This window comes from Ruditapes philippinarum, unplaced genomic scaffold (genome assembly GCF_026571515.1).
Source record: "Ruditapes philippinarum isolate M1 unplaced genomic scaffold, ASM2657151v2 ctg1588_1_1_1_1, whole genome shotgun sequence".
NCBI classification, from domain to species: domain Eukaryota; kingdom Metazoa; phylum Mollusca; class Bivalvia; order Venerida; family Veneridae; genus Ruditapes; species Ruditapes philippinarum.
Window position 1 is genome coordinate 80,676 of NW_026857741.1, and position 19,815 is coordinate 100,490.

The following is a 19,815-nucleotide window of genomic DNA, read 5'->3' on the forward strand; positions in this document are numbered from 1 at the left end:
AAAATGTCATCTTTATACATGTACATGTATATCTACTTGTTTTGATATTGCAAATGAAAATACCATATACCTGCGAAAAACATTTCAACGTATTTACCTAAACTTCCGTACAATTTCTTAAAACTTGTATCCAAAATTTAACCTAAAGATTGAATGACGAATCGACTCGCCCAGGTAAAAAACAGAGATAAAAGCATTTTTTAAATGAAAATATCTCTGAAAACCCTGTGCCCATTTGTCAATGTCGGATCGTAAGAATGTCGGGCCTCATTCCTTGCAGGTATATGGTAAAGCATCATAAATGTAGCATTATATATATACAAATTATATTGTGCGTTACTCTTGCTTTAATATTTTAACAAGGAAAACGTTTTTTATGAAGTAAAATACAACTTTTCATTTTCTTTTTTAACTAGTGCCTGCTTAAAAGCCTGCTAAAATGTATGTATTGTAAGAAAAAGCTTACTGAAAGTATGTGAGAAAAAAAAAATTCAGGGAAAAATCTACTTTTAATATTACACCACGATTAAAATAATATAAAATTGAAAGTGTACTTTGTTAGAAATCGTCTGGGTAGAAGTGAATAAAAATCTTTACACTCCGTATTTATAACCCTGATATAGATAGCCTACTCGAAAAAACACAATTATCTCGTGCACAACTGACCATTACCTCCAATACCGTAAACTATGTACGTTTCGAGAAGACAAATATTTCACGCTATACTACGAAACGCGTGAAATTAATAGTCTTTTCTTGACTAAAGACGTTACGAATACAAAAGTAAACTAATTAATGCAATACCAGACGAGTAGTTTAGAAATACGAAAAGAGCGGGCTGGAAAATGGAAAGTGCTTTACAAATGCAATGATTTTGTGACTAACAATCTTTTTTCTAAAGAATCACCAATGTATCCGTCTTTACTATTTTCACCCTTCCATCGACCGTGCCTTTTCCAGCAACGATCATTTATACCAGCGTTTGCGGCTGCAGTAGCACCACCCGCTCGAAGTGAATGAATACCTATGTTTAAATCTTGAACAACTTCTTTTAAACGCAAAATAAGACATTCTCTAGCTCGCGTATAACTAAGTGGCTTATCTTTGAAAATAAGTCTACAAATGTTTTTTGACCGGTAACATGGCTTAAATAAAAATGTATCATCTGTAACAGATAAACCTGCAACACGCATATAACGTTGTAACATTGTATATGGACAAGCTACAGACTCGCCTTTAGAAATAATAATACGGTCTCCATGGCGATATTGGTCAGTTTTACTTTTTCTTATACGAATAGAAATATGTGAATCATGAAAAATAACATCATTACACCTAAGGCTACTTAATTCATCAAACCTTAAAAAACTTGCAAACGCTATTAGAATCATAGCTAAATCACGTAACACAAGAATATCGTCACTTTGAATGTATTTATCACACAACATTATTAAATTGTCTGTTGTCACAATATCCTTCCTTGTCTTAGGTTTTGTCAACAATCTTTTTGAAGCTTCAAGCAAATTTTTCACAAACAAATTATCAGTAGGATCGTGTAAATTTCTCAAAGAATGAGCCCACTTTAAACTATAAACAACATTTGAAAAAATAGAACTGGATGATTGTTTGTCAATTAATTCTGTAAGATACAGGGCAACATGAATTGGCTCAGCGGGTATTGCTACCCCGCCCTTAGAAGTAATAAAATCCTCCCACTTTTTAAAATACGAATAATACTTTGATACTGTGCTGTCACTCTTCGACTTAACCAACAGTAAAGACATCTTAGACGACAGTTCATTGAAACTTCCATGACGCAACCCACTTTCATGTACTTCTGCATCTATACACCTCCTCAAATTCAGGCCTGCAAAAATATAAAATATCAATGTACTACACGAATCTGACAGCAATTAAACCGAATCCTAAATTTCTGCCGTCAAAAATGCCATTTTTCCCCCGACCTCGCTTTGTCAGCTTTCCTGGAGAAAAAATAAAATGCTCAAAAACACTTCCGTTTGTCACTCCTCTTTCAGGGAAGAGAATAGGCCAAAATGGCGCCGACTTCCATATTGGGACTACAAGTGTGCATGTACATTTATCTGAAAATATTTTATCTAAACAATTGACAACTAATCTAGGTGGCGGTACAAGCCAAAAGTTTTCATTGACCCATTTATGTTCTAATGCATTAATGCCGGAAGTCCCTGGGCACCAGTACTTTGAGAAAAACTTATTACATTGTGTGTTGTAATTGCATGCAAACAAATCAAATGTATGAGGACCCCATATTTTATCTAGTGTCTCAAACACGTGACTTTCAACGGACCAATCGTCACTATCAGTACATCTACTATAAAAATCTGCTTCCTTGTTATCATTTCTTGGAACCCATTTCGGTACTATATTTATACTGTGTTGCGAACATGTATCGTGCACGTTAACCGCAATGTCGTGCAAATACTGCTTTTTACTACCATATTTCAAAATTGAAACTACATTTTTGTTATCAGTATTTACAATAACATCTTGCCTTCCAGGCTTTTAAATGAAGTATTTATAACTCTGTGTACAGCCTCTAGCTCTCTCCATGTTGAACTCATACCGTTTCGGATTCAGACCAACAACCTATCACATGACTAGTTTCATCGCCTGCAATAAAACCTGCAAAGCCAGCTCCACTGGCGTCACAAAATATGACATTTTCAATATTTTTCACTTTGGCACTTCCGGCCTCTTTTAGAACAAATTTGTTTAATATTTTCAAATTTTCTTTCCAAAATAAAATTTCATCAAATGCTCTTGCACTAATCATAACCGGGGCCTCCCAACTTGCCCGACTTACCACACAGTCATATAACGACCTGGTTCGTAATCGTACTTTCTGACCCACAGCAGTCATCATGGAAATCAACTGACCAACTAACCTGGCTACCATACGTACGGGAAATATTGTCTTCCCTTGACCAATTTCGTGAATGAATTTTTGCAACAAGAGCTCTGTACTAGATATGCGTTCGTCGGTTACTTTTAAATAACCGTTTAGAGTATCCCAAACATAACCTAACCATACTAACCTTTGACATGGAATCCAATGGCATTTATCTTCTGCGAGTATGAAACCAAAATTTAATAAATCATTGTGCACATAATCTGACAATTTTATAGCACTTTCATACTTACTATCACCTGCAAAACCATCGTCTAAGAAAAGAATGATTCTGTATCCAAGGGAACGCCATTTAGTAACTAAAACTCTCAATACCTTCGTGAAAATGAAACCTGCAGTCGCAATTCCGAAAGGAAGCACGTTAAAAACGTAAAAATGAAGCACATTATTTACTTCCCATGAAAACCCTAAATAAGTTCTGTGTTCAGGAGAGATCATTATATGATGATATGCACTTCTTATATCAAAGGAAAAAATGTAATCTCCCTTTTCAAACATATTTTTTGCCACAGACTGGTCTTCAAAGCAACACTTGTACTTAAAAAGTTCTAAATTAATGTGACGACAATCTAAGACTAAACGTGCCTTACCAGATTTTCCATGAGCTACTGTAAGGGGATTTACAATATAAGGCTGCTCTTTCACCTCAGAAATACAACCTTTTTGTAGCAATGACTTAATTTCTTGACTTACAAATGAAGAATTATCCCTTGCTGATTTGTTGTTTAACAAGAAAACTGAATCTGGAATATTTCTGAAAGGTAATTTATACCCATTTTCTACTATTTGTAATACGTACTCATTTGCTCCAGCATCTTTCCAGTGATTTATACAGGTAAACCTGGCACGTGCTTCCGGTGTGGACGTCCCGGTCATTGGCGGAACGACTGCAGGGCTGGTTTGCAAAACGACGGAGGGTTTATGAACAAGGATGTACAGTCAAATTCTAAGATAAGTTGCTCTTTGTTATATTTATCTACGCAAAACGCTGAATGCGAAAATAGTTCAAAAATTAGTACGCCAGTTGGCAAGTTAAAATCGGCCAGCAGATACGTTCGTCTGGTTCCACGTGGTCGATGAGCCAGCAATATCCTTATTTTCAGGTGTTAACGTTTGTCCTTGGAAATAACGCCCGTAACGTGAAAACGGAGAATAACGGGTATTTCTCGCTTTCCTCTCCTGTCTGAGCTTACGCTCAGCGTCTCTCTGGGACCTGTAAATCTTTTTCTCGTCATCTTCGTTTTCGGCCAGAGGATGGGCCTCATATTCCATTGCTACACGCCAACCAGCGTCACTTGAATCAGCAAGACGTATTAACTTCTGGCGGTGATTTAAAATGTCAATACCTCGAGAGACTTTTTCCATAGCAGACGACATGGACTCACTTTGATGAGATCTGGCGGCCTCTTGAAGATGCAAGTCTGCTTCCTTCATTTTGTCGAGAACACGTGCGTTTACTTTATGTTGTTCCTCGTTGCCTTTCTTACGAAACGTGAAAGTATCTTGTCTCTGTACACTGTGTTGTAGTCTCGTTATCTGCTCTTGAGTAAAAGCCCTCTGAGACTGTTCAAAATCTTCAAGCTTTTGAGTAATAAGTCTCTCCATACTTGACAATAAATCGTTTTGTTCTTCCATGGCTGCGCTGCACACGCTCAAAATTGAAAGTGTACTTTGTTAGAAATCGTCTGGGTAGAAGTGAATAAAAATCTTTACACTCCGTATTTATAACCCTGTTATAGATAGCCTACTCGAAAAAACACGATAATCTCGTGCACAACTGACCATTACCTCCAATACCGTAAACTATGTACGTTTCGAGAAGACAAATATTTCACGCTATACTACGAAACGCGTGACATTAATATAGTTATATCTATATATCAGATAATAAAATGTTCTATACAAAATTTTTATAATATTCGTCATATAAATCACTAAAAACTTTATAATCAACATTATTTTTCAACAGTTTATAAGACTATTCAAATGATACATTTCTTTTTTTGCTATCAATATTTGAAATACTTATGGAATAAATTATAACTATCCATTATAGGCCTAATGAGAAATTTAATTCTTAAAAGAGGGGAGACTTAAAGTGCTCTGATACTTGAACTAAATTTCTGGCAGTCTCCGATTATAATATTAAGTAAAAAGTTAAAATCACTTATAATCATTTCTGTCAACACGACTTAATGGTTTTTATCAAGATTTAACATTAAAAGGAACTCTGATGACATCAGAGTTCATGAGACCTTTTCAGCATGACGGGACTGAAAATATTATATGAAATATATGTACCATCTTGTGCACGTCTTGATCGGTAACTTGTGTAATAAATTTTAGATCATGCTATCTCTTACTTCGTTTTTCTAAAATAATTATTTAATTATAAACGCCTAGAACTGTTCACTGTTAAGGGAAGATGATGTGCAAGCGTCTAGATAGGCTCTGATTCTGCTGAGCTACGGAGTTGTTTCAAAAGGATCCCTGGTTCGAGTCCCGGCCAGCCTACATATGTTTCACCGTTTGATATTTCGCGCCCTATGGAGGACCGTGACAGCAGATTGTTATCAGTTTAATTCACATTGCCTTGTATGCTTGAGAAATTCATATTCAATATAACGCGGGGGGGGGGGGGGCGTATTATCATGCACAGGGTGTGTAACTACGCCGTATATAGCTCAGTCTACACTCAGAGGCACTTATATTCCGACACTTTCATTTTTCGGATTTGTGAACAGATTTTGTTCAGTTTCTGAACATACACAATTCAACATATCATACTTATTTATCTATAGCATTTTACTTCCAATTCATCAACAAGAAAATAGAGTAAATAACAAAACAAATATGTATTTTGTGATTTTTCATTTTACAGTAGCCTGTTTTGCTATTTTTTCTATTTTCTTATCGATGAATTGTAAATATAATTCCAAGTAGCAAGTATGACATGTTGAATTTTGTAAAGTCCAAATTTGAACAAATCCGTTCTCAAATAACCTATTTATACAGAAAAATGTCAGTGTCGGGTTATAATTGCATCTGAGTGTATAGAGCCATGGCATGGTATTCACTATTCAGAGGACCCTGTGTTCAAGTCCCGGTCATGTTGAACATTTTTTCTCACCATGTAACAATTGTAGTATGTGGACTGTTGATTGAAGTATATATCATTTAGCACGCACATAAAATAGTTACGATTTTAATCAAAGTAAAACAAGACAATGTTAACACTTAAAAAAAAAAACACAAAAAAAACCCCCAAAACACAAAAACAACAACAACAAAAAATAATAAAAAAATCAGAAAAATAATTACATGTAAATTATTATAGTGAAAAAAACAATCTTTGACAGTTTACATTACACTGCCACATCAGAACACTACACAGTTACATTTACTACACTTCATGGCAATTAAACTGACACTACAGATAGATGAATATGCAACAACACCGCAACTAAACTGTCTCTGACAATATTATACACTTCACTACAATCTACAGTACAACACAATGCTAAATTCAAACCGAACACTAGGCTTCTGTACAAAGTGCTTAAGATTGCTGACTTCAACCATCTGCTTGGAAATGTGCATATACATAAATACTGATTGTAGTAAAGTAAAGGACATCTAAAAGACAGACCATACATGGTCTTTATGTTGTAAAAGAGTGGTATTTATTACCAAGGTGGTCTTATTTTCAGGTGATCTGTAACACATATTTGCCTGTATTTGAAGCCCATCCCAGCAATAAATAAATAAATAAATAAAAAAATAGAAAAAAAAATAAAAAAAAAAAAAATAAATAAATAAATAAATAAAAAAAAAACGCCATAACAATCTAAAGACTAACATTATGCTTTCACACCACACAGAACCGCTTTTACCTCGAGCCGCCAGTCTAACTTGATTTTTAATTTTCTGTTTTTCCTGTTTCTTTGTTACTGTAATGTCCCAGATCAGAAACCCTTCTCATCTCTACAGGAATACTCTCCACTATAAAATGTTTCCTGTAAGTGTCTTCTATGGTAGGGTCATAAGAATCAACAAATGTGCCACTTACAAAACGAATTGTAATACTAGATTTACCAACAGCGCCTGACCCTAATACCACAACCTGTTTGAAATAAATTTATCAAATTAACATAGTTCATACTTACAATTATATCTATTATACATTACAGACAGTTATATGGGGTAGATTCTTTTGACATGCACATCAGAACAGCCACCCTCTATGGATTCAAAATTTAAAAACAAAACAAAAACAAAACCCAGCTACATGTGTATACTGGCTTCTAATTATGTTCTATAGAAAATCATACTGCATTTAGCTGTAGATTATAAGAATTCATTAATTTCACTCATCATCTCTTGCTGGCCTCAGGATCTATATTCACATAGAAATAATGCTACACTGTGATTTAGTGTTTGTTCCAGGTACTGAAATAAATTCTTACATTACAAAAATATGGGAATGATGTCAAACAATTAAAACCAAAAATTGACTTTCTTGTTTCATTTGCCACCTGTTAATGATAGAAATAATATATGCCGTGTCACGACAAAACCAACATAATGGGTTTGCGACCAGCATGGATCTAGGCCAGCCTGCGCATCCGCGCAGTCTGATCAGGATCCATGCTGTTTGCTTACAAACCCTATTACAAGTAGAGAAACTGATAGCGAACAGCATGGATCCTGATCAGACTGTGCGGATGCATTGGCTGGTCTGGATCCATGCTGGTGGCAAACGCATTACGATGGTTTTGTCGTGACACGGCTCAAATTACCTTGTACTTCATGCCAGTCCGAGGCGTACGGCGAATCAGATTTTCAAACAATAACTCAACATTTTCACCAGTTTTTGCAGACGTTTCAATAAACAATATTCCAAGTTTTAAGGCAAGTTCATCTCCTTCATAAGTTTGTACTTGTCTTTCTTCCGTTAAATCAGATTTATTCCCAACCAAAATCTGAAAATCATTGAAACAATTTTAAGTTCTTTTACATTATTATTTCTTTTTAACTTACGTCTATGTCGGAGGCTCGCATAATATAATTTTATTCAACTCGTTCAATAAATTCAGTATTACACTTACACTCATTCAATATCCTCTATATATTGCATTTTTCCAGTTCAGTAGGGAAACTTTTTCTTACTATATCAAAATTACATATATTATATATAATTTGATATTTTTCCACAAACATAAATTTCATCTCCATAAATGAATACAAGTATTATCATTTCTTTGCTATCTAAATGATATACATGTAGTATATCCTAGTTCAAAATATTGAGACGTAAACTGCAGACTGGAGTTATCTTTTACATTGGTCAAATTCGCTTTTCCCATAAATGTAAATCTGTATGAAATGATGGTCATACTAATAAAAAAATCAATTAAAAATAATTTTTTGCCTGAAATCTAACTGCATGTGGATATAAATTGGCAAAACTGATTTTCCCATACACTTTTTTTAGGAAGGAATTGAAATTTTTTTATAATAAATAAGTTTTGATATCTTGGTTTTGACAATCATACAAAAGAAAACAATGTCATACAATGGGCAGGTCTCTTGTTTTCTCCCAATCTCGGACATTAATTAAGAACTGATGAAGTGACTCCGCCTCTGTGAACGTGTTTCTATCAGTCACACTGTAAATAATAAGAAAGCAGTCGCCAGTAAGTGTGTAATGTTCACGCGTTGATGAATACTCCTCCTGGCCAGCTGTGTCTAGAATGTCTAGTAGGCATGTCTGAAATAAATAACAACATAGCATATGAATGTCTTATCAAAATATACCATTTTTGTTGTGTCGCCTCTACGGAGTAGTGACGACATATAGGGATCACTTCTCCGTCATCTGTCTGTCCGTCTGTCAAAAAAATTGTCCGGACTACTCCTCATAAATTACTGGTGCAATTTCATCCAAACTTTACAGGAATGATCAGTACCAAGTCTAGTTGTGCATATTGTCAGCATTTTCCGGTTCAATGATTTTTGTCAGAGTTATGGCCCTTTGATAAAAAGGTGTTTTTTTTTCTGTGTGTTGCCAGATACACAAAAGCTTGTCCGGACTACTCCTCATAAACTACTGGTGCAATTTTATCCAAACTTTACAGGAATGATCAGTACCAAGTCTAGTTGTGCATATTGTCAGCATTTTCCGGTTCAATGATTTTTGTCAGAGTTATGGCCCTTTAATAGTTTTTATTTTTGTTTGTCCGGACTACTTCTCTTATACCACTAAAGCAATTTCAACGAAACAATACAGGATTGATCTGTAGCTCAAGTCCTTGCGCATATTGCACGGGTTTTCCGGTTGAATGATTTTTGTCAGAGTTATGGCCCTTTGATAAAAACGTGTTTTTTTTGTGTGTTGCCAGATACACAAAAGCTTGTCCGGACTACTCCTCATAAACTACTGGTGCAATTTTATCCAAACGTTACAGGAATGATCAGTACCAAGTCTAGTTGTGCACTGTCTGTCTGTCTAACCATCTGTCACAAAACTTGTCCCAACATGAAATTGGCCATCATGAGGCGACACATGTGATCACTGATCGCTCTTGTTTAAAAGTTGTTGTTGTTTTTCTATTGACAGTTGACATGAACGGGGATTTGGTCTATTGAAATCACAGGCACAATCAGAACTTTTTGTTTGGAAAGGTTATGAAAAAATGTAATTTAGAAGGTATTATCATGTGAGCACAATATTGAATCTTCAACTCAACACCAGCCTTATAGTAATCATTAGAAATCACAAAAAGTATTTAGTTCCTTGCATCAGTTTGTTATTCACAAGTTGCCAAGTCCTAAATACAAGGAAATATTTTTGCTTAAATCTTTATAGGATATTGAAAATTGCATGCAGATGGTGTTTTGACAATGGACATTTTCTAATATATTCTAATGCTCCAGCTAACATTTTGACTTACATAGACGAGTTCACAAAGTATGCTGGCCATATACGAACCTTGCCATCATCTTCATCTTCATCCTCGTCCGAAGATATGTTCCCCGTGACAATAGCTTCTTCTTCTTCACCAGAACCGACATAAACGAACTTACTGCCCAGAAACATGATGATCAAAACAGTTTTCTGGAAAAAAAAAGTTGTAACAGTTACTTTTGTTGCTTTTTACCATGATTATCAAGCTTTCATATTCATTGATTTAAAAATAAGCTGTTTAATTGACTTCCTATGCAGAGGCACCAATTCAATATCTGTCTAAATATGGCTCCTTAACGCTGCACTTCCTCAGACTTGTCTTGATAAATGTGTGAATTTATAATGAGAAATTATAGAGGGAGATAATCAATAATTCCTAAGCAATGTAGTTTATGATTCATATATGATTCACTTCCTGCAAATAGCCTCTGTAATTAGTCTTTGAATTAATATCTAATCATATTATCGGAAGGGTTGTGTGCGTCCCAATACATTAGTTGATCTGCTGGTTTAAACTCGGTAAAATTTTACGGTTTATTTAAAAGGTATTTGATGATATCAGATTACATCGATGCTAAAGCCAACACAGGTCAAAATAAAATATGTTAATTAGATATGAAATTATATTTCTAGAGGCCGGACACTTGAAAGATAAAAAAATACATGTAAGAAATTAAAGTCTACTGTACATGTAAATGTAAAAAAACATATCTCAAAAAGCCATTTCACAGTATCGGAAATACTAGTCGCAACCCGAGTTCCTGTTTAATGTTATTAAATTGATACGATAATAACAAAACATTTCCTGTACACAAAATTCACAATAACTTTAAAATAAATAAATAAATAAATAGATACATAAATAAATTAAAAAAAAATAAATAAATGAACAAATAAATAAATAAACAAGAAATGTCGAACGACACATATGCCCCTTTTCTAGCCCTTGACTCACATTATTGGTAATTTTGTTATAGAAACTTGCCATAAATGTGTACATGGAAGTGTTCAATTATGGAAAAGAGGAAAACAAAGAAGACTTTAAGATAAATAGTTTTCAAGATAATGAGCGGAAACCATTCTGACATTTAAGGCCCTGTGACCTTGACCTATGAACCAGTGACCAAAATCGATAGGGGTCATCTAATAGTTATGGTCAATCAATATTAGAAATATAAATACTTTGAAATAAATAGCTTTCAAGATAATGAGCGACAACCATACTTACTTTCAAGAACCATGTTACCTTGACCTTTGACTTAGTGACCCAAAAATTAATAGGAGTCACTTACTAGTTAATAAATTTTATGACCAATCAGTATGTGAAATATGAAGACTTTGTGATAAATAGTTTTAGAAATGATAAGCGGAAACCATCTGATCTTTAAGGCCCATGTGACCTTGACCTTTGAACTAGTGACCCCAAAAGCAATACGGGTCATCTGCTGGTTATGACAGGTGAATCACTATGTCAAATATGAAGACTTTGTGATAATTATCTTTCAAGATAATGGGCTGAAATCAAACAACCAGTCAAGGACTTTGACCTTTCACTTGCTGACCCCAAAATCGATAGGGGTCATCTACTAGTTGTGACAAATCAATAATATGTTTGGAATATATAAGATTTTTTTGTGGGGGGATATAGTCTGACCAAGATGATTAAGAAAAAATCCATATTTCCATTTTCAAACTTAAGGAAAATGAAAAAAGGTTATTCAAGGGACATAATGGTAGGGGCCCCTTTTTTGAAAAAGAACGGCTTGTACTTTTTAAAACCATAAGAAGACTGAACCGGGCCGAAAATCCAACCCCTATAAGCCGAGATTTCTAGCCAATCAATGACATCTACAAGTTATGACCAATCACTATGCTTTATAATGAATTGTGACCAAGATAATGTGCGGAAACCATTATGACATTTGAGGCCCCTGAGACCTTGATCTTTGACCTAGTGACCAAACATCAATAAGGGTCATCTACTGGTTATGACCAATCATTATTTTAATATGAAGACTTTGTGATGAATACTTTTTAAGATAATCAGCGGAAACCATTCGAAGACTTTGTGATAAACAGCTTTCAAGATAATGAGCGAAAACTATACTTACATTCAAAAACCCTGTTACCTTGACCTCTGACCTAGTGACCCTAAAATCAATAGGGGTCATCTACTAATTATGACCAATCACTTTGTGAAATATGAAGACTTTGCCTATTTGATATTGTCTCACAGTGTGGCGAAGCTTATCTCATACATCGCTCATTCTCAATAAAACACAGCATTTGATGTTCCACTGGGTAGCTCTTATACGAAGGTTTTTCTTGAGGTCAAAATGTCGTTAGACACTCTCAGTTTTACATTTCTATCTGTTATTTTTCTTTTACAAGTACCATTAATGCCCTAAAATGTAACATACGTTACTGTCACCACCTAGAATTTTCAACTTTGAAATTGTGTTTCAGAAAAATAAGTTCCAGAATAAACGAAACATGTGCAATTAGTCATTGCTGTGTGTATATGAACTTTGATTATTGGTAAAAATTATATTTGACTGTTAAAATCTCATTGGTATAATGGATGATCAAATGTCGCCAAATGCATATAAATAAATAGTGACAAACCTAAAACAATAAGAAGTGAAACCCAAATTACATAATTGAATCGATGCATGCTTAATAATACAGCATATATATAATTATAAGTAAAAATAACCTTGCAGCCTCTCAAATATCATTCTATTTTCGGAAATTTTCATTTTTTATTCAAATCTTTTCAACAGCACTTTAAAAAGAAACATACGTTACCATTATTTAAGAGCCAATCCATTCAAAGAAGATTCCAAACAAGAAAGAAAATTAACATGTGTGTAACTTTGATATATTAACCACAAATTATGGCGGCTTAAATGGTCTTGCGTCATTTTTTAACCCACTTTCAATGTAAAAATGAAACATACGTTACAGAAACATACGTTATCAACTTTTTAATGTAAGTTTATCAAAAGGAAATTTGAAGTCAGAAAGCACGTATAACAGCAACATTAACTTCTATTTGACATTAGTAAGTAAATTTTGTTAACTTTGGTCGAGTTTTTACTTGTTTAAGTAACCACAGTGAAACAAACGTTACTAATTTATCAAACAGACTTTATATTGTTTACACATGCATATATAAAAACATAAAATCGCATTTTTATGACAATAGAATGATGTGCATTTGATTCCTAAATAAAAAAAGTCGATTTTACATGTAAGTTTAAATTCCGTGATAAAGTTCATAAATAAGCGAGTGTGAAACATACGTTACTCCAACTTACAATTCAACAATTTTTGAAAATTAAAGATAAAGTTGGGATTAGCATGCCTGTTAGTAACGGTTACCTTGTATTAGATGTAAGAAGACACAAAATTGTTTTTACAAAGGAAAGATATGTTAATAATATGTTGATGTACCAGCAGAAATGTTGAAAATATATTACAAGATATTGATGTTCTCAGCAACAACTAATTCGTTTCTGAAAAGAGCTTACTGGCCGTATTTCATTCTATATATAATAATGTTAAAATAATATCCATAAATATAAATTATTTTACAAAAACTAAAATTGTTTTCTCAACCTTTACTTGCATTTGAATAAAATGAAACATACGTGACATCCTGTATGGGGATAAATATCGAACTGCTAATTTAGTACTAAATTTTCCAAATATTAAGAAAGTGGAAAGTTGAATGTTTTGAAAAAAAAATGCTAATACAAAATGTGTCACCGTCACGGTATGCATTTGACCTCTCATATATTATATATGATATATATCCTTTGAATGAAGACATAAAATAATCATTTCCAAAATTGACTATTTTTGCTTTCTACGAATATTTAACTTTGAAGAAATTGACTGAAAATTAGCAAGGTACCCAACTTCTTTAAATTTTCCTGGGTTAGAAAGTCCCTCTAGATAGAGAATTTACAGATTTGGATATATTTTACAGACATTTGTTATTAATATGCAGCCAATATTGTTACATTATTAGATCTGAAATCTACGTTACCGAAGAAATACAGTGTTATTACCGAAATAAATGCCATCCTGTTATATCATAGTTTCTTGTTCAAAATATTTCTGGCAAACTTGCAAAATACCCTAAACTTTTACTTCAGTGATAAAAAATGACACAATGACAACATCAAATTTTTAATATTTTTCAACCTCAAATGCTTTATTTTATTGAGAATGGGCGACATGTACATTATTTTAACCCTTCGAGCTTATAGAAAATGCGTCCGTGGCCGAATGGTTAAGGTCGTTGATTTCTAACCACTTGCCCCTCCCCGTTGTTGGTTCAAATCCCGTAAAGGTCTTCGGATTCTTTCATGTTAGTAATCTATCCAGCTGACTTACGGAACGTTGGTGATTTTACTCAGGTCCGTGGCTGAGTGGTTAAGATCTTTGACTTCTTACCACTTGCCACTCCCCGCTGTGGGTTCAAATCTCGAAAAGGACCTTTCATGAGAGATGCTTCCTCCACCAGTTAAACTGGAAAGTCGCCATATGACATATACTGTGTCGGTGAATCATAAAACATAAATCAATCAAACAAACAAACAATAGAAAATGATACAAAATAACTTAGAATAAAACCTATGTATGCCAACATATCTGACATCATTATAGGGTTAACGCACGTTTTTCCGTGTTATATAACGTCTGCAGAGTCCCGAGGAACGGTTGGTGCCCGAGCCCGGTAGGGCGAGGGCTCCAACAGTTCCGAGGGACTCTGCAGACTTTATAACACGAAATAAACGTGCGTTGACGCTATTATAGCATAAAATTTTAAAACAGATTCATGATTTTTATTATATACAAAACACAAACATAAAATCCTTGTGCTTGAACGGTATTTATCCAACTCTTACATGTTTTACGTATGCGTTTTATTTTTTCCGGGGCCAACAACTTGAGAACCGAACGAAATTTCGAATTTTAATTGATTTAACAAAGTTTAACTTTGGAGATATATTAACTTAAGAAAAACATAACATTACTCTACCCAAGACAAAACAGGCGCCTCAGAAATTCCTAGAATGATTACAGATTGGCGGTAGGAAAAAGATCAGTGACATCATATTCAATTTCAGAATCGGTTTTTTTAAGCACGCAAGCTTAAAAAAAATCAGGCATAAAACATTATTCTCTCAAAGAAACATACAGAACATTTATCAATATAAACGTCAATAAAACAACTTTTTCTTATATTCATTTTGTGCTTTCCATTTTTGTAAGTTAATCGGGGGATTAAACTGAATGACAGATTCTATTTGTTTATATTGACAACTGTCCGTTTCTAATAAAGGGCGACAACCAAGATAAGCGGCGATGTCTATACGCCGTATTGCCGGCATAATTACTTGAATGCTGCTCGCCGTTATGCGACTGAGGCCCTCGAATTAATAATTCCAATATAAGGCCGTGTCTACACCTATTCAAGTTTCTTACATGTCACATTTAGATAAGCTAAATAAATGGCCCTTTCAACATTTTTTTCAGGCACAATTTTTACTGAAATGTCTCATTAAGATAGCCCAGGATTTATACCTTTGTCTTTGCAAGACTATCATGTTTCGGTAAAATATGTGAAAAAAGCGGGAAAATGATGCAATTAGCTAAAACAAAATGGAGTAAATGAAATTTCTTTTTTAAAATTGAAAAAATGTGACAAAAATTTATTTTGATGCAAATTCTTTATTTGATGAAAGTTATTCACTAAATGAACAAGATCATTTTAAATCCATTTTGACTCTACTTGAAAAAGAGCTCTTTTTTATTTTTTTACAATGTATTTATTTTTATTTATTTATTTATTTATTTTTTGCTCTTCTGTGTATCAGCGTATTGATTTGTTCCTTTGACCAAGAGTACATTGTAATCATTTACTGAAATTCAAAGGGCATGTACCAAAAAGTCAGAAAATAATAAAAATAACAGCACTATCAAACCTTCGGGCACATGTTTTGTGTCATACCGGTGATCGGTGTTATCAGTGTCTTGACAGCCAAAAACTTGTAGAAAAATAGAACATGTTCTAACTTTCTTGCAAGGAATTATCTTCTTGGATGTCACATAATTTTTCTTTAAAACTCATTCAAGTAGGGTGTCTACACTATCCAATACAAGAGAATATGATACTTGCATTCAAGACTTGGATAGGTGCAGACGGCCCCTAACAAGAGCGCATGACTGGCAAACAGTACCCTCACGTTGCTTTGGCTTGTTCAGACATAGGTTTGAACGTCTTCTTTTTCTGAAAGCAAACATTAATATCAAAAATCAACGGTGCTAAAAAGACAGAAAAATGCGGTGATTTTAAGGAGGAATAATGCGGTGCCCTAATCTTATGATTGACAAAGTTGTGCGGTGCCTTAAAATACACACGCGGAAACATAAAAATCATAAAAAATATACAAAAAACGGGTTATTTATGTATTGTAAGTTGTTCATACGACAATAATGTACATATTTATATTGTATTTTGACCAGTTATATGAACTGAACGGACTAGAAATACGTTATATTTCGTAATCAAAGCAAGATTTTTTTCAGTATACCCTAAATGTTTTCACTATCCTGACTTAATTAATGAAGCATTTTGCATGTAGTAAAGATAAATAAGTTTCAAATTAAATGGCACATTCGATGAAAAAGAAAAAAATGATGATTTTACCTTGTTTTGAGCAAATTACATGCTGTTTTCGTCTCGGTTACAGGCTTGCTGTCCATTTTGTACCACAGAAATATACGGTGTCTCGGACAGAAGTAAGATATTTTGACGTTGCGCGGAAAAGTTGTGGTAATCGCCCAATCACCGTGGTATAGGAGAGAAAGTTAAAACTGATGCATTATCGTCAATGAGTTAACTATGCAGTATAACGGCATATTTCTCGAAATATTTCAACTTTGTGATAAGAATCCGCCATGTAAATTTCCTTTGTTTACTTTTATGTTACTATTATTAGTAATAGATTGTACATGCATCCACCAGCATTTGATTGGTCAGTTGATTATATGCTCGGAATCTGATCGTAGCACTTCGCTAATTTTCGTGAGAAATCGTAGTGAAATGGGCTATTGTTTTTACTAAAAATATATTTGTTCATTTAATATACATTGGTACTTGTTTCTGCCATTGATTTTCACGGCTGTGGGGATTCCTACATTTCTTCATATACTTGATGGGCATGATAACATTTCTATAACTTCAATTATCTGGTATTTTGTTGATAATAATCTAGTTTCGTGTTAATGAATTTTCCTATTGTCGTCATTACATTTTGTTAAAAAGCTCAAAGCATCTGTGGTTAGTTACTTTAAACAATTCACATTGACATTGGTCTAATTATATAACATGCGCTTGAAAAAGATAAAATACCATGTCAAAGGGTGGTTAAAGAGTCATCTTGTAGTTTATTTTGTTTTATACAGTCATACATATTTTACAGATAATGTTTGAGAAATTCAACACCCCAGCATTTTACGTGAGTATCCAGGCAGTACTTACTCACGCCCGGCAAACTGTCGCTCCACTTCAAAATTGTGGTGTACGGTAAAACGAGCGAACGGCATTTCCGAGATAGAGCGGAAGGCCGATTTAAACGCCTAATTGTAAGTATTGTTTATGTTTTTGTCTTGTTATTCATTTAAGTTGTATTTTTTCGAAAAACGGAAAATGTAGTTCCGTGTAGGAATGATTTAGGCTTCCAATGATCTAAGCTGTTACAAAAAGAAAATTATATTAAGCCCGAGAGAACTTTTCTCCCTCACGAAGCGAACGATGATTTGTAGAATATTGAACTTCCCAACCATAGAAATGCCATACCCTTCGGATTTCTTGAAAAAGTGTATTAGTAAATTATCAACCCGTAATAAGAACTTGTCCTTCGTGCAAAATAAATTACTCCTGAAGGATTTCTTAAATTTGTAAATCAATATTTTTCGAAAGTAGTGGAGCGAAAGGGCAAGTGATGGAGCAAAAGGTTCGATGTTGAGCGCAAGGCGATATTAATTTGACGTATTAGGAGGAGCGTAGTCTATGATTTTTTACATATAAAAGATATCGAAGTTAATATAGACGTGATAAAGTGTTAAGACCGATATATATATATATACCTTTTAAAGACAACTAAAAAAGTGTGATATCCTTTCAACGACTATAGGGTAATAAATGTAATCGCGAAGGTGTCGCCTATGGCTGCCGTGTAGATTCCAAGCGTGCATTATTTATGTTCGAAATTTGGATGAGGCCCGATCATTGAATCATACACATGTATGCATGGCATAATACAGGATGTCACTTATTCGAGGTCAATCATGATTTTTCACACGTTAGTAACTCCTACGTAGGACTTTTTTTAACTCCTACGTAGGACTTTATAAGTGTTCTTCTACGTAGGAGTTATAAAGTCCTACGTAGGAAGTATAAACTCATAATTAGACTTTTTTATCTCCTACGTAGGAGTTACAAAGTCCTACGTAGGACTTACAAAGTCCTACGTAGGAGTTAAAAAAGTCCTACGTAGGAGTTACTAAGTCCTACGTAGGAGTTACAAAGTCCTACGTAGGAGTTTAAAAGTCCTACGTAGGAGTTTTAAACTCCTAATTAGGCTTTTTTATCTCCTACGTAGGAGTAACAAAGTCCTACGTAGGAATTACAAAGTCCTACGTAGGAGTTTAAAAGTCCTACGTAGGAATTAAAAAGTCCTACGTAGGACTTATAAAGTCCTACGTAAAAGTTAAAGATGATATAATTAATGGGCTAAAAAGAAAATTCAAAACAAATATTACAAGAACTGAAGAACAAGCAATGAAAGAGCTCTTAAATAATAATATTTTAGTTATACGTCCGGCGGATAAGGGGTCTGGTATCGTTGTTATGGATACAAAGGACTACAGAAGTAAACTTCAGGCCGAGATGACTGACAATGCCACTTATATGGAGGTGAACGAAGATAGAACAAAAACTATTGAAAAGAAAGTGAAAAAGATGGCAGATGATATGTGCAAAAAAGGATCAATTTCAAAAGATTTAAAAGGATATTTGACGTCGTCTGTTGGTACATCGGGTAAACTGCAAGGTAATCCGAAACTGCATAAAACAGGGGTGCCATTGAGAACAATAGTAAATGGGAGAAATCATCCTACGGAGAAAATGGCAGAAATAGTAGAAATGGAGCTACGCGCCCATGTGACATCACTTCCTTCATATATTAAAGACACCACTGATTTTTTAAGAAAATTAGAGAATATTAAACAACCACTTCCGGCAGGAACAATTCTTTTCTGTTTAGACGTGAAAGCACTGTACCCAAGTGTCCCACGAGCAGAGGCACGAGATGCGGTTGCACGTGCATTAAATCAACGTGCCAACCCTAGCATACCCACAGAAGATGTTCTGAATATGATGGACACTGTCCTTGAAAATAACACTATTTCATTTGATGGAAGAAAATTCACACAGACAGAAGGAACAGCGATTGGCTCACGATTAGGGATGAATTACGCATCTACATATCTTGGATCATGGGAATCACAACAGATAAACTTCCGCTTGAGTATTTCCGGTATGTTGATGACGTTTGGGGCCTTTGGATTCACGGTATCGAGTCGTTAAAATCATTCCACGAGCTTGGGAATAGCCTTCATCCCAGAATAAAATTAGAATTAAGATATTCAGCTGAAAAACTTGAGTTTCTCGACGTAATGACGAAGATTCAGAATGGCATTTTAATAACTGACCTATACACTAAACCCACAGATAAACACCTGTACTTGCATAAAAATTCGTCTCATCCGGAATCGACAAAAACATCAATACCATATGGACTTGCCCTCCGTGTTAAGC

At 34.3% G+C, this 19,815-nt stretch overlaps 2 protein-coding genes across 2 annotated transcripts in view; one reads left to right on the forward strand and one right to left on the reverse strand.

The window, feature by feature from the left end:
• Positions 1-14,717, reverse strand: part of LOC132750811 (uncharacterized) — a 44,052-nt gene extending 29,335 nt beyond the window's left edge. Inside the window, exons 1-9 of the mRNA XM_060740853.1 lie at positions 12,029-14,717; positions 9,942-10,067; positions 8,526-8,720; positions 7,750-7,932; positions 6,874-7,073; positions 4,004-4,592; positions 3,078-3,108; positions 2,626-2,736; positions 977-1,867 (exon numbers count right to left, since the gene is read on the reverse strand). Coding sequence (XP_060596836.1) covers positions 977-1,867; positions 2,626-2,736; positions 3,078-3,108; positions 4,004-4,592; positions 6,874-7,073; positions 7,750-7,932; positions 8,526-8,720; positions 9,942-10,067; positions 12,029-12,088 — 2,386 coding nt within the window. The 5' untranslated portion in view covers positions 12,089-14,717. The remainder of the gene's footprint in view (positions 1-976; positions 1,868-2,625; positions 2,737-3,077; positions 3,109-4,003; positions 4,593-6,873; positions 7,074-7,749; positions 7,933-8,525; positions 8,721-9,941; positions 10,068-12,028) is intronic.
• Positions 14,718-18,846: 4,129 nt separating this feature from the next.
• On the forward strand, positions 18,847-19,584 carry LOC132750812 (uncharacterized). Its single transcript, XM_060740854.1, has one exon. It carries the CDS (start codon positions 18,847-18,849, stop codon positions 19,582-19,584), a length of 738 nt encoding a protein of 245 aa, XP_060596837.1.
• The last annotated feature ends 231 nt before the right edge of the window (positions 19,585-19,815 follow it).

Excerpts from the sequence above, each read along its gene's own strand:
- LOC132750812 (XM_060740854.1), top strand. The coding sequence starts at position 18,847 with ATGGATACAAAGGACTACAGAAGTAAACTTCAGGCCGAGATGACTGAC.